General features: G+C 40.2%; 1 protein-coding gene across 1 annotated transcript in view; it reads right to left on the bottom strand.

The window, feature by feature from the left end:
* Positions 1-11,110: 11,110 nt before the first annotated feature.
* GRM7 (glutamate metabotropic receptor 7) overlaps positions 11,111-12,824 on the bottom strand; it is an 881,213-nt gene continuing 879,499 nt past the window's right edge. Inside the window, exon 10 of the mRNA XM_068982114.1 lies at positions 11,111-11,181. Within this exon, the coding sequence (XP_068838215.1) occupies positions 11,111-11,181 (71 nt within the window). The remainder of the gene's footprint in view (positions 11,182-12,824) is intronic.

Genomic DNA, 12,824 nt, shown 5'->3' on the forward strand with positions numbered 1-12,824 from the left:
AGATGCTGTCTGTGTAACTGCATGTTAAAACCCAACTTTGAAATGCTGAAATGTCATATAAAGGTGAGCAGACTGTAAACATTAGTTGTTGATGTGATTTCAATTGTGTGGATTTTAAAAAATCTTTTTCTGAAACATAGACTCATTGATACTTTTCTATTGAGAGTATTTAGTTACCCATAGTATGAATTTTATTTTGTTTTGTTTTATTGGATTGGCTAAAAAGCTCATTTTGGTTTTTGTATGATGTTACAGGAAATCTGAATGAACTTTTTGGCCAACCCAATTTAGAAAATTCAAAAATAGGAAGGGAAAGTTTTGCTCTCCCTCTCCCTATGCCGCCCTTTTATATCTTGAGGTCTGGAAGAGCATTGGAAATACTGGGAGAGGTTTCTCTGCAGCAGAGCTGTAGTGCATTCAACCAGTTTGATAGAACTGGCCTGAGATTAAGGACATTTCACAGGCTATTGTTCCCAACTTCCCAAGCTAGTTTTATAGTAGAAGTTCTCCCAAAATATAAATCGGCAGCAAAGCCTCCTCTGGGTCATGTAGAACATCACTAGCTGTCCATGATGCACATAAAACTTTTACTTGTTAGAAATGTTAAGACATCTTTTGCTTTGCCTTTGTTTTTCTCTCACTCTCAAACATTCACAAAGCACCTGCCAGGCAATGATATCAGGGACTAACCAGACATAGGACAAACAAGACATGGCAATTTGACTCTAAGGAAAAGGACCAAGCATTTTCCAGCCAACATTAGAATTCACAATTGACCGTTCACCAATGAAACTTGCTTCCTGAGATGGAGCGAAAGCCTGTGTCTCTATCTCTAAATATTTAACTTCGCTTCTCTTTCCGAGCAGTACTGACCTGACAGGGAAACATTCCCATCAGTCCCCTCTGAGTGGCGGTTAAGAAAATCATCCTCTCCAGTAGCCACAGGGTTCTACTGCAAGACATGTGATGGGTATGACATTGCCACCTGGCCTGCTTTTCGAGAAGTATGTGCAACTATAGAATTAACAGATACAGTAATTAAAAGAGTGTATGAAAGGAATGGGGAACTGTGCCAACTGAGAGAGAACTGTTTTCAGAAAACTTTCTTTTTTTTTAAACTGACAATTATGATTGCATATTTCACACTGGAAACCACTCTTGACAAGATGCTACAAAAGAAATGGGCCCCACTGCTCCCAGAGAAAGTCCAAAGACTTTTCACAGTCAACAGAGACTGCTGAGAACAACATGTCTCTCTCCTGTAAAGGAAGTTCTTATCCTCTATTTTTCCTAAGCTGTGGCTCAGCTGTCCAGTAGGCTTCTGTGATGATTTCCGTGTACCGCATCTTTGCTCTCCAGTAGAGTAGACACTAGGTCACAGGTACTCACTGACCACTTAGAATGTGCCATTGCAACTGAAGAACACGTTTTTCAACTTATTTACTTCAAGTTAATTCAGTAGCCACAGGGAGCTAGTGGCTACTGTATGAACTGAGCAGTTATTGTTTCATTGGTGATGCTCATAAGAATATCAACTAATTATTTGGCCATTATATACCAAACGTTGTGTTCAACATAGGAACTAATTTAATCCTAATAACAACCCTACATGTATGAGGTAGTTAGTAATATTATACCCATTTTGAAGATGAGAAAACCGACGCACAGAGAGTAAGCAATCTAGAACAGGGCAAAGTAGGGTTTAGCATCTAGGCTGCCACTTCATAAAATCACAGTGCGTTTTTAATAGCAATGGCCATTGTAACGGTGGTTATTCTGACAGTTATTCAGAATAACTGGTGGTTATTCACTTCCTGATCGTGTAAGAAGGCATGAAAAACATCAAGAAAAGTTTGAAACTAGTTTATCTCTTTGAGGACCTCCCAGCTAAACAAAATCAGAGTTGTCCTGCTTAGCAGTTTGAAATGATTACATAAGGATGTATCAATTCATTTTGCCCAGGAAGGACATGACCTGTGGCTCACTAAGTGCAGGAAAGATGACTATTCACCCAGCTTCTTATCTGGTGTTGTCATGGAGACTCAGCCTTAAACAAAGATGGTGCTATGTTTTCTGCTCCAATAATAGAGCTCAGCAATTAGCTTCATCTTTATTTAGTCTGTGGTACCAGTCTGGAAGAGTCTCTTGAGAGAAGACCTTGAAATAGCTTCTCACTGTGCGAGCAGACAGCTAGAGATGACTCCTGGGAACAGGCATGGTGGATGCTGCTGGTGTGATTAACCTGAATGTGTGTGTGTGTGTGTGTGTGTATGTTTTTAATTAGTCTTTTTAATATTCTGGAAAACACTCTGCTCTGTAAGTATCACCATCGCACCAATGCCACATTGCACATGTTGATTATAAGAAGGGATTAAAAAAGAGTTCCCAAACCTGAATGTGTATCAGAGTCCCCGGGGAGGACTTTTAAATACAGGTGACACTTGATGAGCACCAGGTTAGGGAAGAAAAGATTTAAATTAGAAGCATAAACTAAAATGCATTTCAGATCTCTTAATGGCAGATTTTCTATTATACATTGGATATTTAAATTGGTCCCTGGTATTTCCTTAAATATCTGAGTATTAACAGGTGGTAATATCAATGTAAACATTGCCACAGTGGTGACCGTGTTGAATGCATTTATGCCAAAAGTTGGGCCAGAAGTTTCTCTGTTATGAAATGAAATGAAACTAAGTGTGTTTGAATGTCCATTCCCAGGTAGCTCCTCTGGTCTCTGATAGTGCAGTGAAATTTTGGCTTTAAGGCACAGTTGCTCCTTAAACAATCAATACTAAATATGACAAGAGAAGATGTGGATTGATATCGCAGTCGAAAAATCTGGCAGGTTTTTCCAAATAAACATCAGACACACGTGGATTATTTGACAGCCTTGAATTTTATTGTGTTGGTGTACAGAGGAGAAGGGGTACAAGAGATCACAGGGGAGAGGATCAGATTGAAATCTCCAAGTTCTTTCCTAGAGGGAAGACAAAGAGAAAAGTTCAGTTAATTTTAGGTAATGTGATAATGCTGATGACTAACGCAGAGCTTTACTGTCATCTGAGGGCTTCCCTGCTGGTTCAGTGGTAAAGAATGCGTCTGCCAGTGCCAGAGACGGCGGGTTTGATCCCCGGGTTGAGAAGAGCCCCTGGAGAAGGAGATGGCAACCCACTCCAGTATTCTTGCCCGGTTAATCCCATGGATACAGGAGTCTGGTGGGCTACAGGCCATGCAGCCGAAAAGAGGTGGACATGACTGAGCGACTAAATAAGAACGACTGTCATATGAAGGTGTATGTTACCAGTGACAAAATGGAGGCAGAGATCATCTTTTCCGAAGGTCATCTTTGCCTGCTTGGCATAAATGCCTCCCTTTTGTCATTTATCTTGCCTCCTCCGGGAGTCGGGATGATGCCCCACTGATACTACCATCCCTGCTTCTAGAACACAGAAGGCAGAGCATCCAGCCCCCAGGAGGAGACTGGCTTTCTCGGTAACTGATAACAGTGACTCAGGTAGGGATCTCTCACGCTTGATGGCACAATGTCTCCCCTAAGTAAAGCCCCATGATGTGATCCTAGTAGGCCAAGATCCCAGCTCCCATTTACAATAATTTCCCCTTATTTGGGAATATCGAGAGGACTGGACCCTCAGAAGTAGGCAGCAAATACTTGCCTCAGCCAGTTGCCTGACTCAATGTCACTGCAGATGCTCCACTGTGGTCAGACTTTTCACCTGAACAGAAACAACAGCTCAAGTCTCAGTCTGGACTTTGGCAAACCACAGGAAATTAAAATGCAAATGAAGTTTGCAAACATGACGGAATCGAGGGAAAGAATTAAGCTCCAAGCATGAAAATCTAACATATCTCATGCTAACCCTAGGAAGCCAGCTTAATCAGATTTTCAGCTAACACGGACGGTAATGACCCTGGTGGCCCGCTTCTTTGTAGAGCTTTGCGGTGGCAGAAGCAGAAGAGAGAAGGAGCAGGTGATGAAGCTGGGGAAGGAATTAGCTCTACACCTTTGTGAGCCAAGAAAGTGCCATTTTTTAATGCTAGCAAATCCTTTTTCGAGTTTAATTTCCTTCATTTAGGTTCCCATGCCAAACTTGATCACCTGATACAGAGGTATAGTCTGCTTATAGTCATCAAAATACAATGACCTGTGATTTTCACTCTGAACAGGCTGCACTCTGCCCAAGTCTGTTATTCTGTGGAGTCTGATGCATTCTTAAGAGTTAAACATTTCTAACTCCAGAAGGCCATGTTCTTTGAGGCAGAAACAATAGTCTTTAACTTTTTTCAGACCACCAGAAGAATTCAGTGATAGGAGACATGACATCAAGAAGCCTTATCATTCAAAATACCATTAATGAAAAAAACCAAACCAAACCAAAACACATCTTATTCTAAAATGGCCCTGGAAACAGGTTATGGTTTCTGCCCTGAAGGACCTCTCTCATCTTCAGGACGTTGAAGACTTCTAGAATCAACTAATGAGAACAATAAATGCTCATTTGATAGATTATGGTAGAGTGAAACATTCTGTCCTACTCCACTCAATTTTAGAAAACTTTATGAGAAATAATTCTGGCCAGGAAAGCCAAGTTCAGGCACATATTTGTGGTGTGTGAGTCACTTGAAATTGCTTTATGGTTCTGAGCCTCAGTTTCCTCATTTGAGGCTCCCCATGTTAAGCGGAGATAGTAAGACCTGTCTCACTGGATGGCCGAGCACTTCGTAAGTCTATAGGCATAATATGGTGCAGTTATAACAACCATCAGAATGGATATTATTGTTATTGCTTTGAAGCACAATTCTAGGCCCTTTGATAATGAGATGAATGAGCCGGGGCCTTTGGGTCAGTTTTGTATTTGATGTAAGCTTGATAAATACCAAAGTATCAATGGAGATCCTAGAGATCTTATTAATTGATGTTGTTGTAATATCTTGGCCTAGAAAGGAAACCAGATGTGTTTCACAAGTGAAGACTGACTGATTCGGTTCCACTCAGCCATTATTCTATCACTCAAGGCATACCCAGAAGTATTATTTGTACTTAAAATGCACTTCAGCTTGCCAGTCGGCCTGCAGTGACCTGTCAGAGTTAATCACATGGAGTGGTTCTTATATCAGGTGGCATGAGACTAGCTGTCCCACAGCAGTCTTACTGAGTGACTGATCGCCTTCTCTGTCAATTTCTCCTAGCCCAAAGACTATTAATAACCCATCAGAGACCACCGTGACCCATCTCAAAAACAGAGCTTATGGTACTTAGAGAAAAGGTTCCTGACTTCATAGCAATCTAGATGTCATTTCTTCAAACTCCAATGGCTCACAGTAGACCCAAAAAAAAAAAAAGTAACCATGAAGGAAGAGGGGAAAGAAAAGCCAATTACGGTGACACAGAGAGATGATCACAGACCAACAGTGCCGCCTTATACATGCACAGCCCTTCCTAAAGGAAGGTTTCATGTATATGGCTCCATGCCATCTCCATAGTGTCTCAGCAAGGAAAGCTTCCTCCTGTTTCACAGAAGAGGAGACGGAAGGTGATACAGGACATGGTATTCAAGGTCACAGAGGTCCATGAGGTGATGAAGCCTATGCCACTCAGAGTATCAGGGCCATGGTTAGGACCCTGGTGCAGTTTTCCTTATTATGGCCAGAGAAAAGAAACAGCACGCACAAGGTCATAAGTGATATTAGGACCACAACTTACAGAGAATGAGATGGCTGACTTCTGTTATGTCCTCTAAATGCTTGGATCAGCTCAACAAGAAGAGGCTTTGGAGCGATCTTCTCAATCCTCTCTGAGCAAGCTGGGATCTCCAGAGGTTACTCTGAAAGAGGACAGAGATATAAAAGGAATTGAAAAATAATCTATTTGAAAAGAAAAAAAAAAGACAATGATAATATTCATGTGGATCATAAAGAGAAATAATGATTACCTTTGATTCCTAGAGAAAGTTAATTTAAAATGCATCCGAATTCCATTGTACAGCCAAAAAAAAAAAAAAAAAATCTGCAGAGCTGAGACATGTCTTTAGTAGCAGAAACCAGAGTCATCATCGCTTGTGTCCTGAGAAGATGCTCATTCACAGTAATTGGAAGGAAGAAAGATTGCAGAGATTAACTGACCTTGGTTTAGGACATGCTGTTTTCTTTTCAAATGCAAATTAAACTGGGGGTCTAAAACACAAACTCTGTCTTGAATGCCAGTCTCTGAGAAAATGCACTGCATATTTAGAAAAAAAAATTACATTGATCATGTTTCTGTTTTTTACCAAATTAGAAGCTATAACCATTTAACTCAAGCACTTAGGATTCATTTCCAAAGATAACTTTGTTTTCTGGTTTTTTTTAAATTTTATTTTTATTATTATTTTTTAAAATATAAATTTATTTATTTTGAAGTTGATGTTCCCTTCAAATGAAAACTGGTCTCCGCAGTCCATACAAGGAAACAAATGGGCATAAAACTTGGCTGGTTTCATCCACAGGGTAGCTCATCAGTAGGAGTGGTATTTAGGCAAGTGCGGGTATAGCGCTGACCATCAGTTTTAAGCGTTGTCAATAAAAACAGTGTTTTGAGACCTGTGACAACAGGGTCAAATACTGCCTTTTGTGACTTTAGAAATTTTATCTGGAAGACTACACCTCTGCTTGCTGAAGCTGTAGACTTGGTGCTTTCTTATTGTTAATAACTCCTCTATGCTGTTCTCAGTCGAGTCTGACTCTTTGAGACACTATGGACTGTAGCCTCCCAGGCTCCTCTGTTCATGGGGATTCTCTAGGCAAGAATAAGGGTTGCCATCCCCTCCTCCAGGGGATCTTCCCAGCCCAGAGATCAAACCCAGGTCTCCCGCATGCAGGCATCTGAGCCACCAGGGAAGTCCAAGAATACTGGAGTGGGTAGCCTACCCCTTCTCCAGGGGATCTTCCTGACCCAGGAATTGAACTGGGGTCTCCTGCTTTGCAGGTAGATTCTTTATCAGCTGAGCTACAAGCGAAGCCCCACTTGGTAGGTATTTACTGTTGCCTATACCATCCTGAGTGAGGCTGGGAGCCTTGGGTATGTGATGTATTACACTCCATTCATGCCACAGACATTTTCTGAGGCCTCCGTGTTTGCAGGCACTGTATTCACAGCACAGAGATAAACAAGTTTCAGTCCCTCTCTACACAGCTTCTGTCATCCTCAAAACCCTCTGCCTCAGTACACAGTAATAGCGCAGTCTCAATGAACTGTGATCCCATCCCATGACCCAGCACGTTCTTTGTATCTCAGCTTGTTTGTGCTTCTTTGTTTCCTGCCTCCAGCCTTTTCTTTATGGCTGCCTAGAGGCCTTCATCTTTTAAGAGCAGCTCAAACAAACCCCCCTGGGTGATGCTCTCCACACTCCCTCCTGCTACTTCTCCTAAGAGCCCCCGTCACCATGAATTGAAATTGCTTACCTGCAAGTCCTCTGTTAGATCTGAGGGCCCTAAGGGTACTGCCTGCTTCTCTCCCCCATTCCTAGTCAGTTTAGGGCAGACTCAGGGGAGCAGTGCTCGACAAACACTTTTCTGATTGACCCGACTTAGAAACACTCTTCTGTTGCACAGACCTGGCCAGACAGTGTGGTGCCAGATTTCATTGTAAAAGTTGACATAGTTTTCAGGACTCGAGGGAATGAAGTATATGTTCCTTTGATGCCATGAACTAGTAGACATCCTAGCCATGTGGATTTTCATTCCACTCTTTAAGTCCAACCAAAGTTACAGAATGGGGAGGGCAGATATTAATTGGTTTTTGAGGATGCAGAGATCAAACCCTGATGAGAGAAACGGGGGTTCTTCACAGAGGACTTAGGCAGAAAGAAATATGCTGGCAAGATTTATAGCTGCATTTATTTCTAAGGTGGTTCTATGTCAAAGGCCAGGGAACATATATTCCTTGCTAAGCTGTACTTATAGAGTGTTCTTAAATGGAATTTCAGTTGAAGGAGTCTTCAGTTAACTCAGGGTTACTGCCTTGAATGGCGAAGAGGAAGGGGGAGTCTGAACACATTACAAAAATTGAGATTGCACACCTCTGAAAAGCTTAAAAATGTGAAACAACCCCATTGCAGAAATGATAAACAAGAAATTATAAAAACATAAATAATGTACCACACCATATAATGCATTAGTGAACTGTCCATAATATTATAACCAATGTACTTGCTAAGAACAATATACCTGGACAAAACAGGATTCAGTACTGTTAAGCAGACTGTAAAATCAGACTTGGGACTGTCCATATTTGCAAGGCTGAATTCAACTCAAAGTTTTCCAATCAGAAAAACCATCCTGTGGTATGAAAATATACCTCCTAACACAACAACCTATTTCTTGATCTGGTGATGATGCCAGATTAATGGGGGATTTTTATTTATATGTGATCAGTTTTTGTTTGCTTTTTGCTTCATTGAAGTTTAAAATAAATATCACTGGATTGATAACACTGCAGAATTTCAAATTTAACCCCATTCAGACAGGAGATGCAGGCAGTGCTGAGTCAGGTGACAGCTGATCTTGTATCTGTCAAAGGAGAGTGGGTTACAGGGAAAGTGTTTTCAAATCAGGTTATTCTGTTCTGTCTGAATTTGAACCTGCTTCCTCTGAATCCCCCCAAAGCAGATGTTTGATTTGCTCAATATCATCTGCTTTTGCTGGGGCATGGTGGCCTAAATTGAAGTTTTACAGAATTTCACTCTAGAATTGATCGGTTCTTCTTTACTGTCTTCGGGCCCTGAAAATAGGCACACAGAGATGGATGAAGGACAACACAACAGGCCTTCTTTCACTGTTTGCCCAAGCTGTCCAGTCTCACTGGGACTTGAACGTGGTCATATACTCCCCTCTTTGACTACCTGCAAGTTAGACAAACTTCCATTCTCAATTATTTTTAGGTAACTGTGTAAGATGTTTATCATTAATTTATGACACCACTTCTGTAATCTTTGAATATTCTTTCTTTTTTATTTTTTAAATTATGAAACTATGATAACACATTTACAGAAGATTTGGAAAATGCAGAACAAAGTTACATAGAGTTCTATGTATTACAGTTATTTTTAAGTAGATGAATATTTTAGTTGGAGTTTTAGTATCAAGCTCTCAAAAATTAATAGAATGCATAGATAGAAAAGCAGAAGGGTATAGTAGACCTGAAAAGCACTGTTAACCAATTCAACCTAATTAAGGTTTATACATTTTTAAATTGGCAGAAAAGGTGAGCACCTAATCAAACTCTTTGAAACAAGAAAATCCTAGAAAAAAGTTTATTTCTAAGCAGCAGATCCTAAAAGTACTTTTTAACCGGAAGGTTGACTTAAAACATTTTCATCTTGCACCCTTTAAACCAAAAGGCATCAACTGAGAATGGAGCTAGGGAGAATTTTTAATGGATTTGGATTAGATCTATCATTTTTACCCAGGGAAACTTCCTTCTCATTTATGCTCAGGCAGTTTCATGTAAAAGCACTATTAAAGTGATGAGCTGCAGTGTTTTGACAAGCACTTGTACTGCAAAACTTGAAATCTCACTGGAACAGTTATAAATTCACTGGGACAAAAGAATGCCCTATTTAAAAACTAGGACAGACCATGTTGATATGGAAAAAGGGAATAGCTATGTGAACAATACATCTGAAATTAAAGACTGAGTTACTGGCATCCATCTAAATCAACGGTAAATGTAATTACACTTTGAAAGTACTCTTGTCCTTCCTTACAGTTCTAAATGGATTAAAAGGAAAAAATATTATTTGTACTCAGAATACCATTATAAAAACAAAGATGGAAAGAAGCATAGCAATGATCTGACAAAATGGTCCTTGTTAGGAAAGAGCAAGACTAGCCCACTTTATGATGCAATATTTCCCCCTCCTGTGTCTGCTCTCTTACTTGAAATCTCTAGAGAGAAGTGCTTCTGTTGATTTTATAAGTATAGTAGGATGTTTAGAGGAAAACAAAAGGGGGCGTTTTATTCAAAGCCACCCCATGAATTTAATGACACTATTCCATGTTTTCTATTGTTTGTTTTCCTTCAGTATGAATTGCCCTGACCAGTTGGACAAGGATGCTTGCCAAAGCAAGTGTTACTTTTCACTATTCTATCATATTGCTTAGGCTGAAACAGGGAGGTACTGCTATTTCACAGCATATATCCTTTAGTAAGGGCTCAAAGTGATATACGGGTTTGGGCAAAAAGTGTTCACGTTTTTTCCATAAGATGTTACAGAAAAGCCACAATGAACTTTTTGGCCAACCCAACATAATCATCAATGGTGAGTCAGTAACAATCCTCAGAGCAGACCATTCCCATGCCTGTTCACACATCACACAATTGACCATTTGTTCTAAGGTATAAGTTTGAACACCCGAGGTATTTATTGGTATTTCTTCGGTTTGACTAATGTTGAAATTTATCTTTAGACTCTTAGGTCTATACTGAACCTCTCCGTGCTTTCTCAGATAAGTGAAGGTGGTTCCTTGTTTTAGGCAGAATTATGAGTCCCATATCCTCTTTAATACATCATCAAGCCCAGCCAGCAAATCTCTTCTATTTCTTTGCTGCAAAAAAGGAACCATGGCCATTTTGGGTTTCAGATGGTAGAGTCATTCACTGATATTTCTCGGTATATATTTAATAAAAAAGTAAACCAGGACAAATATTTTTACTAAGCTTGTAAAAACACCCTCCTTCTCATCCAAGTTTTCCATATTGCCTTCTCAAACCAGAGCATGAACAAATACCTATAAAAATAAGCTCTCACCATTGAGACTTTTAAAGTAGAATGACCAGCACCAATTCTGCCATTACTGAATCTGGTTCAGGAAAGACACATATGCACACACCCAATCACCTGTTCTACAGAAAATAAACCAGGCACGTGACCCACAGCAGCCATCTACACTGAACTTAGCAAACATCATCTTTGAAAATATATTTCTTCTTATACATAGATTTTGAGGTAATCATGCAGTTTTCTTGGAAACATTTCTAATTCTCAGTGGAGACAAGAACACACAAATAAACAAAAAGTAGATTGTTTCTTACCTTTTGGAAAGCAGGCAAAAGCTATACTGTTGGTGGTATAGTGTACCAAGTAACAGACTTTTGTACACTCTTTCTTACTGGTGGTATACAGTCTACAGGAAAAGTAAATATATAGGTATGTATAAAATAAATGTGCACAGAATATTCATTTTTATTCTTTTTTTCTTTCCTTTTGGAGAAGAGGCTGCGATAGAGACCACAGACATTATGCCCATTCTCTCAGTGGGTTCAGTAGCTTTTGGTAGACCAGTTGACTGCAATTCAGGTACCTCTGAACATGGGAGTATGGGTGCCTTATGGTTTAAAGCATTTGGGCTTTACTTGAACTGAAGCAGGTAAGGGAACCAGCTCCAAAATAATATATCTACCTGCTCCAAATGTTTTTTTCTTCCTGTTGATATCCTATTTTTTACTCAGCCTAGACCTTTCATGCTGGCCTGCATGATTAGTCCAGAAGAATGAGACAAGTAACATAATGTAGAGAATGTCAGGGGTCCAAACAAATGAACAAGCAAAACGAAACAAAAGCTGTCACTAATTGACACAGCGCAGGAGCATGTTCCAGAATTTTCTTGGCACTGTTACTTGGGAAGATTGTGGTGCCCTCATCCATTTTCTAGCAGTTGAGGGATTTATTGAGCAGCACAAGTTTTTATTTACATATTTTCCTTACGTATATGCAAAATGGTAATTTTCAACAAAGGACCAGAATACAAACTTATATTTAAAATCTTATTATTGATTTCCTGTTTTGGTGGTAAATGGCCATTCTTCTAAATTGTGCTTCATCACAATATGCTCATTGTCTTAAACTAGTCTTTTGCACAGTGTGTGTCCAGCTTCTCTCACCAAGTCAGTTGATCAGTCATATTGCCCCATATCCAAAAAGGCGGTGTGCCCCAGGTGTCCACATTCCGGCCATCTCTAATGTGCCCCAGCTGTCCACATTCCGGCCATCTCTAATCGCTAGGAAGTTACAAAGTAAACTATTTGTAACCAGTCCAGGTACTTGAGCAGCTAGCTTCTCTGCACTGGCTGGGGCACTGGCTTAGAAAATGGATGGTTGTTTAGAACCAGATAGCTTAGGGCTGCTCATTCTGTGCACTGCAATCCTTTACAAGGAAAGCATGTGATCAGAGGATAATTCACAGAGCATCTTTTGGTTCTGACCACTCCAGGAGAGGAAGGTAGCAGTTCCTACCTACCATCTCAATAAAGCCATGCTGCCTCGGTTAATATTCATCCAACTGGAAAAAGGTCTTGGTGGCCACAGATAAGCCAAGAACCAAGTCTTCCAGTTGATCTGGCATCTTCAAGTTTGCCATGAACATACATCTATCTGCCAAGTGAACAAGAGAAAGTTGGGAGAAACGAGCCTAATTCAGGATGCAGGTGTGAGAACCAGAGGTTGAGGTACCCTTCTTTTTAGAGAAGGAGTGTGGAGAAGTCTTCAAGGTGGCCAGATCTAAAGCTCCCCACATTAGGTCAGGCACTTGTGGCCCTCTGGCAGCAGAAATATGGCTTGTATAAATAAAAATACAGTAAGTGGCGGAGCTACACCCTTAGACCCCCTGCTGTTTTTCATCTGAGCTCAGAAACCAACCAGCATCAACCCAATTCTGGATATTCAATATAGCAGCAGTACAGAGATGCATGACAGTTTTTGAGAAGATTTACGTTTTGTTGACTCCATGCAGAAATAACTTTTTCTTTCAAGCAATGAAATTTGAACTGA

This window comes from Capricornis sumatraensis, chromosome 10 (assembly GCF_032405125.1).
Source record: "Capricornis sumatraensis isolate serow.1 chromosome 10, serow.2, whole genome shotgun sequence".
Lineage (NCBI taxonomy): Eukaryota > Metazoa > Chordata > Mammalia > Artiodactyla > Bovidae > Capricornis > Capricornis sumatraensis.